The sequence below is a fragment of the Hoplias malabaricus genome, chromosome 4 (genome assembly GCF_029633855.1).
Source record: "Hoplias malabaricus isolate fHopMal1 chromosome 4, fHopMal1.hap1, whole genome shotgun sequence".
Classification (NCBI taxonomy): Eukaryota; Metazoa; Chordata; class Actinopteri; order Characiformes; family Erythrinidae; genus Hoplias; species Hoplias malabaricus.
The window spans coordinates 5,035,706-5,045,623 of NC_089803.1; the positions used below are offsets into that span (position 1 = coordinate 5,035,706).

Consider the following 9,918-nt stretch of genomic DNA (forward strand, 5'->3'; position numbering starts at 1 on the left):
ATGGAGACCAAAGTCATGGTTGCTGTGGGTGAAGTTTGTGGGGCAGCAGCTCTCAGTCATGAAGTGTTAAACTCACAGGACTATAAACACTAGCAGAGCACTGAAGCATGGGCTCATGATGCAAAGTGGACCCTCTTTATGGAAATCATCTTTCTAACAACACTGAGGAAAGATCATCATATTTATTTGATATTGTTTGATCAAACATTTCTGCTCAGTGTGGAGTCTCATGTTTAAAATCCTAAACTCTAACTGTCTCTGCCTTTCATTTGAGGTTTTCTGCAGCTGCTACTGCGGCTCCATCTGTCTGGATCAGGGCTGGAGGACTTTTGGGTGGAGGAAACACAATGATAACAGTAAGAATCTTTTAAACTATTAATGAATGTTGAACAGTTTTCAACAGCAGCTCTAATTTTTACTGATTGAATTATTTATGAACACTTCTGATGAAAGTGAACATATAATCACCAACACAGAGAGTGGAGCATGTTTTTATTATTGTCATTAATTGGATCTGGTTTTAATATTAGTTGATATGATTGTATCTGTGATTGTAATTGGAATCTGAGATGAAAACATGTTTCTACATGTAGTTTTATACTTTTATATCAAGTGTTTGTCTGTTGTGGAAATACAAAAGAACAAAGTGTGTCCTGGGTTTAGATATTTTAATGTTTATAAAATAATCCTTGTTGAGAATCTGTAGCTACTACAGTTTGGGAGTGTTTTCCATTATTAATAGCTGCAGAATCCATTAATATTGTGTTCTAGTTCAGAAATAGTGTGTGTAAAGGCTGAAGAGAGCGGTGTGTTTAGAGCAGGAGGTTTTTGTACGGCCAGTAAACGAGTTTGTATCACTGTGGTACACTTTTGGTGGAGGAACAAAACTGGATGTTGGAAGTAAGTCCACTTTTACTCTTTATTCAAAAGGAATATTTAATTAAAATGATTCTGGACAACAGTAGAGATGCACTTGATGATCTTCTGAATAAATGATAATCCAAATGTGAATGTATTTAATTAGAACTGCTCTGAAGTGTGGAGAGTGTGGAGCTTTAGGTTTCACCACCAGCTCCTGTTTCTGAACTGGATTTCTTTTCTTTAAAATACAAATATTTCCTAAAGGTTTCCTGTGAAGTGTTCAGTGATGACATTTCTTTTTAAAAAGATCAAATGTAAAGCTGGATTGTAGAGTCAGTGTTGGGTGATTAGAGCCGTTCTGTCTCCATCTGGACGCCACAATGTGGAGGTTATTATGAGCAGTGTTTTCTGTTCTAAAGCTTTGAAGACGTAGTACATGGAGACTGCAGCTTGATTTAGTTATTGATTATTTACTGTTTTGGAGGAAATCAAATCATGTTTTAAACTTTCACATCATGGGATGTGTGTAATGTTACAATTATAATGAATTCAATGAAAGAAATAGTTTTAAAAGTATTCTGAATGAAATGTATCTATTAATGTAATTGTAAATATTAGTTCATATTTGAAGCGGTTCAGTTTAAGGTTATAATTAGAGCGTTATTTTAATGCTTCACTGAACTCAGTTCTGCTCTGTTAGAAAAACAGTTATATGCAAATGTTTGGGGACGCCTGGTGAAATCATAATGTTCTGTAGATGTTTGTAAGTGAAAACTCTGTAATATTTAATGAAACTGAAATCCTCCTCTGAATGTAATTGTAAATATGAGTTTATATGTGAAAGTGGTTGTGTTGAAGGTTGTAATTAGAGTGTGATTTTACTGCATCACTGAAGTCATTTGTGCTGTGTTAGAAATAAGGGAAATGAAACTGTGTGTGTGTGTGTGTGTGTGTGTGTGTGTGTGTGTGTGCTAGCTCCGACCCGCCCCACCCTCACAGTCCTGCCCTCCTCCAGTCTGGGGCAGAAGGAGACCACACTGGTGTGTTTGGCCAACAAGGGCTTCCCCTCAGACTGGAAGCTGAGCTGGAAGGTGGGTGGAAACCCCCTGACCTCTGGGTTTAGTCAGAGTCCTGGGCTTCTGCAGAAGGACACTGGCCTCTACAGCTGGAGCAGCACCCTGACCCTCCAGGAGGACGAGTGGATGAAGAAGACAGTGACCTGTGAGGCCACCAAAGGAGGCCAGACTACTGTCAGTGAAACACTGAAGAGAGATCAGTGCACTGGACAGTGAGGGTCCACACCTGTGTTGGAGCTGATAGAGCTCCTCTTCATCTTCAGTGTGTTCAAACATGTCTCTGATTAATGCTCAGATCTTCACATCAGCTTCTGGAGCAGCTCAGTACAGAGTTACACTCTCTATATATACACTCTTACACTGTTTGTTGATTATTTGTCTGCCTTAAAGTCTAGTCATTAACTTTCTCTTGTAACACAAATGCTTTATTCTTTGGTGAAAATAAACCTTTATCAACACAATGTTTCACTGCTTTCTGACTCTTCATCAAAAATAAAATCAAATCATACGAATCATACATCTTTACAGAATTGGTATCAGAGCAGATAGTGATCATGTGCATTCAATCTGACATTACAGGAGTAAGATGGGCTATATTTAGAAAGTCAGGAATTAATGGAAATATAGAGTCCCCAGCTGTACTTTTTTATGAAAAATATATATATTTCAGCCTATTTGTTTGGAAGACTGGTGGTCCCTAATAATGTATCAGTAATAAAATGTGACACCCCCCTACACCACAACCCAGTGTTACTTTGTTGCCTCAGAGCAACAGTGTGCAACAGTTGTACTACAACACCAAGGATTTCTATATGTTTAATATGTGAAATAATATAGAAACATGCAATATATGCAGTAGAATGTTTTATTACAACAAGCTACATCCAGAATCTGTTAATCACCACAAAATAAAACATATACAATTGTAACATTGGAACTCTTTCTTTACTGTAGGTATTGTGTGTGTGTGTGTGTGTGTGTGTGTGTGTGTGTGTGTGTGTGTGTGAGAGAGAGAGAGATAGACAGATTGTGTATGGTGAAATAAAATACCCCTGTCTACTGGATTAAAGACGAGCACAGTAATGCCCAATCTGGAAAAAACAGTATGAATTTTATTAAAATCTTCAGTGTGGCGCGGTGACTGCAGATCATAGCATGCAGCAGCATGAAAAACACAGACTGCTCTTTAAGCCAATAGCACTGTATATGGATTTACACACACAGTTTTTAACAAAATAAAACCCAAATCAAAACAATACATTTTTACTGTCTCTGCATTGTGTCTATGCACTAAAATGGCTAAATAAGTGCACATTTAACAATCTACACTACATTTAACATAAAAATGAATGTGATTATATTTATAAGAACATACCTGGAAAACAGTATGAATTTTATCAGAATATTCAGTGTGGCGAAGTGACTGCAGATCAGAGCATGCTGAGCAAATCAACACAAATATTCCTTATTAAAACAAATGGCTTAGCTTACTGCTAGTTTTCCCAGAGAAAATAGCACCTCACATTAGCCTTACTCAATTACTGACAAAAATAAGCTCCTAACCTCTTAACTACGAGGTAAAACACTGGATTCTCTGTGAAAATGCTAATTAAGCTGTATTATATTCAAATTGAGTGATTAAGTGCTTAATTTCATAAAATTCACATAATATTCACATAAAACAAGGATGTATACTCTGTTACATGTGCACTCGTGTGTGTGTGTGTGTGTGTGTGTGTGTTGGAATGTGTTTTTTTTTTTTTTTTTGTGGGGCATTGTTTGAGGAAATGTTCTTCTAAATTTTTGAGGAAATTTTAGCTAACTGTGAATTCCTATTCTGTGTGGAACTTCAGGAAACTGTTGGTGTGCCTGTGCATCCTGGTACTTCCCAAGTCCCCTTCTTGTCTGACACAATCATCCAGTGTACTATGGTGTCCAGACGCACATCTGGGACTGGAATTCTTGCCGTGGGTCCTCTTTCCTTCTGTGCCATATATTCACTGGCAATTGTTGAGCTTGGACAGCCTCTTTTGTGCTCGAGACTTTTTCCACTTTTGCAAAGGCCTTCAGTAATGCAAGACTTAAATGTGTAAAGCCTCATTTGCTCCTCCTTTTTCATGCCTGTGGCATCACAACCTCTTCTGTACAGCAGCCATGCAGTCACAGAGATTGTATCCAAGAAATGGAATACCAGTCGGTGGTACCACTTCTTTGGTACAGTGAGATCCACCCCACCCATATGCTTATTATACTCCTTCACCACAGCAGGACAGGGGACCTTGAGCTTTTGCTTGCCGTCCCAACTTTCAGCCTCAGTGACTGGGTATGGTCCAATATAATCACTAAGCAGGGTCACAGAGCGATTATCATACCACTTCACAACACCTAAGTTAGTTTCTCCAACCATGGCAGTGTTCTCTTGAAAAGACCCTTGTCCTGTTTTCTTCTGTTCTTTATCACCCATTACATTGCTGCCTGGTAATCTGTTGCTACAGACAGTACTGATACAACGAATCCCCTGTTGAGCGAGGGGGAGTCCAAGAGGGACAATGGTAAATCAGTTGTCAAAGAAAAGCATGTGGTTCTTGTGCTTTACTACAGGTTTAGCCAGCCGGAGGACAACATTGCCGCTTGTTCCTACTTCTGCTAATTCAGCGGGTTGTACAACTCTCCCTGTATTAATCCCAAAGTTGTGTGGGACACCATCAGAGCTGGCCAAGAGAAGTACCTTGTATCCCCATTTCCTTGGTTTTGCTGGCAGGTATTGCTTCAGTCTGTTTCTTCCCTTGAATGGAATCATCTGCTCATCTACAGCCAGCTTCTCACCCATTGGAATCATGTTCAGTTTTGAGGGCAGATGAGTAACTAGTGGACGGATCTTATTCAGTGGATCAAATATTTCCTCTGTTCTATCTTGATTGTTGCAGAAGTGCAGGAATTATTTTTAATGGCCTTGCACCCAATGATTCCATGTAGGCTCTGGACCCACCTTGACCCTGAACTCAATGAGCGGTTACAGATAATGATTGCATGAATGAATGAACATTACAGTACCCAGAAACTGCTCCAGTTCTTTGACAGTGAGATTCAGGGGCTTGTTGAAATCACATTGCATAGCATATACATTTGACTGCTCTACAATGACTTGCAAAATGTCTTCAGAAAAAAAATACCTTGATGTATGTCAGGTGGGACTGGTTATCATCTGATATTGGAAGGTTGACCTACCATTCTGGGTAATCAATAAAGTTCACACCATGTTGGGTTCTTTGTCAGATACATAATCAACATCATTTTCTCCATCTTCAACCTCAGGCTCAGGGTCATTATCAACAGGGATAAATTAGATCTTACGTATTTCATACATATCTTATTTGTATAATTTCATTCCCATACTGGAAGCATAGAGACCATTATTTTGCACCCTAGCACATATCCAAACATTCTGCATTACATATAGCTCTAAAATGTAGTCTAATCACACAATGCTGCAATTATAAAAACATGCAGTTTTAGCATATAAACAAATGATGTATTTAAACAATAAAATGTAGTTTATTAAAGGTTTATTTACATATAGATATTTTTGTGTGAATTTATGTTTATTTAAAAACATAAAAAATGAATTGATTTTTTTACACTTTGCTAGCACTGTGTCCTATGCAGCACTGCTTGCTGAAAGGATTGCTCCACCCTCAGACAGACAATGACACGCACTTCAGCACCCCATGTTAATGGTCACTGACATATCATGTGACATTGGAATTATTTAAATATTTATTTTTATTTAAAGATAAGATTTTAGGGACAAAAAGGTAGTTTGTTGCCTGAGGGCAACACTATGACAGAGGGTTAAGAAATATTGTCAACAGCCTTTGATCAGAAAATGATACTGATATAAACTGATATCAGGTTAAAAGTTTGCATTCCAATGTTATGAAATACATTCTAAGATCTTGTATGTCCACCCTTATTCTAAAGTTCTCCTATGAACACTCTGTTTGCTCTGAGCAGTGTTTTTATATTTCTGTGTAATTTGGGCCTTGTGTTACACATTTGCTACTGTTCTACTGCACTGACGGACTGTCACAGGAACTGCCTTCTTCAAACCTGCAGACTGGGAAGGCCATGGCAAAACTTTCACCTTCTTTTTAAACCATACGTCAAGGGACTTCTCTTTATGGCAGGATCCATCAACACTTCATTTGTAGCTGATTTTAACTGATGGTAGGAGGCTTTGGTCTAAATGCTCTTAATCAATCTTCTAGTGTGTTTACATGTTCCTTACTGGCTTACTTCTTACTGTGATGTGTTTAGAAATGAGAAATGGAATTATGAAGGCTTTTCCCTTGAAGAATCCAGACCTGTGTCACTGTGCTTCACTGTAGAGAATATGTGGATTTTCCTGCTGAAGAAATAAGTTTTACTTGTTCAGAGTAATTTCACGCACAAAGACATTACTGTCTCGAGTTAAAATCTCAAAGAACTGAACTGTTCTACAATCCTGAGAACTGTGTTTTTATATATATATATATATATATCTGGAGTTGGCTATCCATCTCCAACCGCCGGCGGGATATAACTGAAATTCCGTTTAAACACATATATAACTATAACTATCCTATATCTAGGATAATATTTTATCCTAGAAAAGAAAATTTAACATACCTCAGAAACCTTGAAGGGTCTACTTTCAAACTATATATAGGTTGAAACGAAATATATTTTTTATATTCTTTTGAGAGAAGCATAAACAACAAGAGGCACATTTTTGAGGCGCAAGCTTCTTTGTTCCGCACATAGATGCATTCTGCTATTCATACGTTAAAAAAAAAAAAAACATTTTAATTCAGCGGCTGCTACTGGAGGATTAGAGGCCCATAATTTGCAAGAAAATGCTAATTTGTTTATTGTAAACACAGAGCACATGTAGAAGACTGTTTTCATTCAAAGTGTTCAGCCCATGCCATTGTTTGAGGAGATAAGACAAAATGCTGCTCCAAGAAAAACATTAATTAATTAATTCATTGTCTGCAACCCTTATCCAGTTCAGGGTGGTGGTGGCTCTGGAGCCGGAACACACTCTGGAAGGGGCGCTAGTCCTTCACAGGGCAACACACACACAAACTCACACCTATAAACACTTTGGGTCGCCAATCCACCTACCAACATGTGTTTTTGGACATGTGGGAGGAAACCAGAGCATCTGGAGGAAACCCACGTGGACACGAGGAGAACACACCAAACTCCTCACAGACACTTGGGACTTGAACCCTCAACTTCCATGTCCCTGGAACTGTGTGAATGTGACACTACCTGCTGCACCACCATGTCTCCCTTAAGAAAAACAAATATAAAACTTTAGTGTAACTTTTGGTCTTCAAGAGGCACCAAACACATTTCAGTATGTGATGGATTTGGTACATTTTTTGTACACATTGTAACCCCCTTCAGTAACCCATTGCAGTGTCAATGTATGGTGTTGGAACAGACAAGATAATCCTAGTTGACTGGATATCAATCTGCAGAAAGTGGTCAAGTAAGAGAATGAAGGTCAGACAACAGAACTAATCTGATATCTGCTGAAAAGGAGTTAAAGGAGGCACTGATGTTTAGGAATTTGGGTAAAACTGAGAGGAGTCTCATACAGGAAGGTGTTAAGTGGACGTTCAGTCCTCCAGCCAGTGTCCATCATGGAGGCATTTGGGAGCACATTATTCAAATGGTGAAGAACATTTTATCGTCTATCACAAACAAACAATCCTTGGATGATGAGGGTCTACACGAGTGGACTATGTTCCACTCATGTAAGAATGACCTAAATGGTCCCGCATCAGGCCCAATTTCTGTGTGGGAGTCATTGCTGTGGTGGCTGATCCTACAGAACCACGAGGCTCATGGGTGATGGCAAGAGTCATTGAAGCTATAACAGATTCAAAGGGTCTCTGTAAGACTTTAAACTAAATCTGGCAAGGTCTACCTCCTGGTAAAAGCTGAAAGCACAGATTGAACTGAGACTCATGAAAAGTGCACATGCTTCCTTTCGCATTACATTCATATTTTTGTTTTGTAATATAAAGGATAAATTGGCTCCCTTTGCTTATAGACACGCGCAGTTGCTACAAGGGGCCAGATATGTTGGAGCCTAATACAGTTAACATTAGCTTTTTGGTTTAGACTCTTTCTTTGATTGCTGGCCTTCAGCCTGGAACTTTATTGTGATATAGACTTAGGCCACATGTTCAGGTAAAAGATGGCATCTTCCACATGTGATCGGTCTAAAGTGATGTGTATCTCTCCTCCACAGAGTGTGTTACTGTGTGTGTTAGTGAGGTGTGTGTCTCTCCTCTATAGAGTGTGTTATTGTGTGTGGAGGTGTGTGTTAGTGAGGTGTGTGTCTCTCCTCCACAGAGTGTGTTATTGTGTGTAGAGGTGTGTGTTAGTGAGGTGTGTGTCTCTCCTCCACAGAGTGTGTTATTGTGTGTGGAGGTGTGTGTTAGTGATGTGTGTGTCTCTCCTCCACAGAGTGTGTTATTGTGTGTATCATCCTCCCCCTCAGCACCTGCAGTAGGGTGCAGCTGCAGCAGTGCAGTCTCTGACTGAGGGAGGTTTTTGTACGACTTTATTTCACTGTGTGAACCAGCTACCAGTGATGCTATGCCAACTCAGACAGTAATAATCTCCTGCATCTTCAGTCTGGACGTTACTGATGGTCAGAGTGAAGTCAGATCCAGATCCACTGCCACTGAAACGATCTGAAATACCTGACTGTCTCCTGTTAGCATAGTAGATCAGGAGTTTAGGAGCTTCACCAGGTTTCTGCTGATACCAGGCAAGATATTCACCATTAGAATTAGTGCCAACATCAGAGCTGGTTCTACAGTTGATGGTGACTGATTGTCCTGTAGAAACAGTTTTCACTGAAGGAGTCTGAGTCACAGTCACCTGACCACTGGATCCTAATAGAAAATTAAATAAAATGTGTAAACAACTTATAATAAAAATAAAACTATTTACAATAATATAAGTAATATATTTATTTAATTAAAAAGTATATTTTAAATAATATACAAGTTGGGTACTTTAAGTGAAGTAGAATTAAATTATTTATGTTTGAGTTTAATTATTTCTAAGGTGTGTTTACTGTAATTTCTAATGGTAAATACATATACTATTTCTGCTCAGATGTATACATCTCTTGAAAAGGTAAGTGAGTGTGTTACCTCTCGTCCAGAGCGCCAGTGTCCAGATGAAGATGGAGACCAAAGTCATGGTTGCTGTGGGTGAAGTTTTTAGGGCAGCAGCTCTCAGTCATGAAGTGTTAAACTCACAGGACTATAAACACTAGCAGAGCACTGAAGCATGGGCTCATGATGCAAAGTGGACCCTCTCTATGGAAATGCCTCCATCAAACACATCCATAATAAACACATAGAAATGTTTAGATTGTTTAGAAAACAAGGTTTAGTTCAGAGATATATCTTCATTTAGAAATGTTAGAGTTTTATGAATAAGTTTTGAGGGTAAAGTGTGTAAACCCCTCACACACAGATTTTACAGTGTTATCACTGACAGTGTGATGAGTGATGTAGGTTTATGGACAATGACTCTTCACTGAAATGTAGCACTGTGTCACACATTCAGTGAAGGAGCAAAACTCAGTCTGAAAATGAAGGGACTTTTATTCTGTTTAAACATGAGACTTATTTAATCTTTCTCATCACTTTTACTGAAAAAGACCCACATACAGTAAATTCAGACTAACACTGTGTTACAATTGCATTTTAAGAGTTTTAAAGTTAAATATAAATAACAAATACAAACCAGAGTTATTTTTCTAAACTGAATGTGATTCATTGCTTTAGTTTGTAATTCAAATAATGTCACATTTATATAAAACATAATGTAAATGAACAGACAGGTTTATTACATTTAACATTAAAATTAGTGATTGTGTCACAATAAGAGTCTGGATTTTATA

General features: G+C 38.4%; 2 gene segments (V, D, J or C); one reads left to right on the plus strand and one right to left on the minus strand.

Moving 5' to 3' along the window:
* On the plus strand, positions 1-2,153 carry LOC136694150 (Ig kappa chain b5 variant C region-like). The segment is given in 2 exon segments: positions 1-28; positions 1,837-2,153. Coding segments are annotated over 2 exon segments (345 nt in total).
* A 6,411-nt stretch (positions 2,154-8,564) lies between these two features.
* Positions 8,565-9,209, minus strand: LOC136694151 (immunoglobulin kappa variable 4-1-like). The segment is given in 2 exon segments: positions 8,565-8,896; positions 9,161-9,209. Coding segments are annotated over 2 exon segments (381 nt in total).
* Positions 9,210-9,918: the final 709 nt, after the last annotated feature.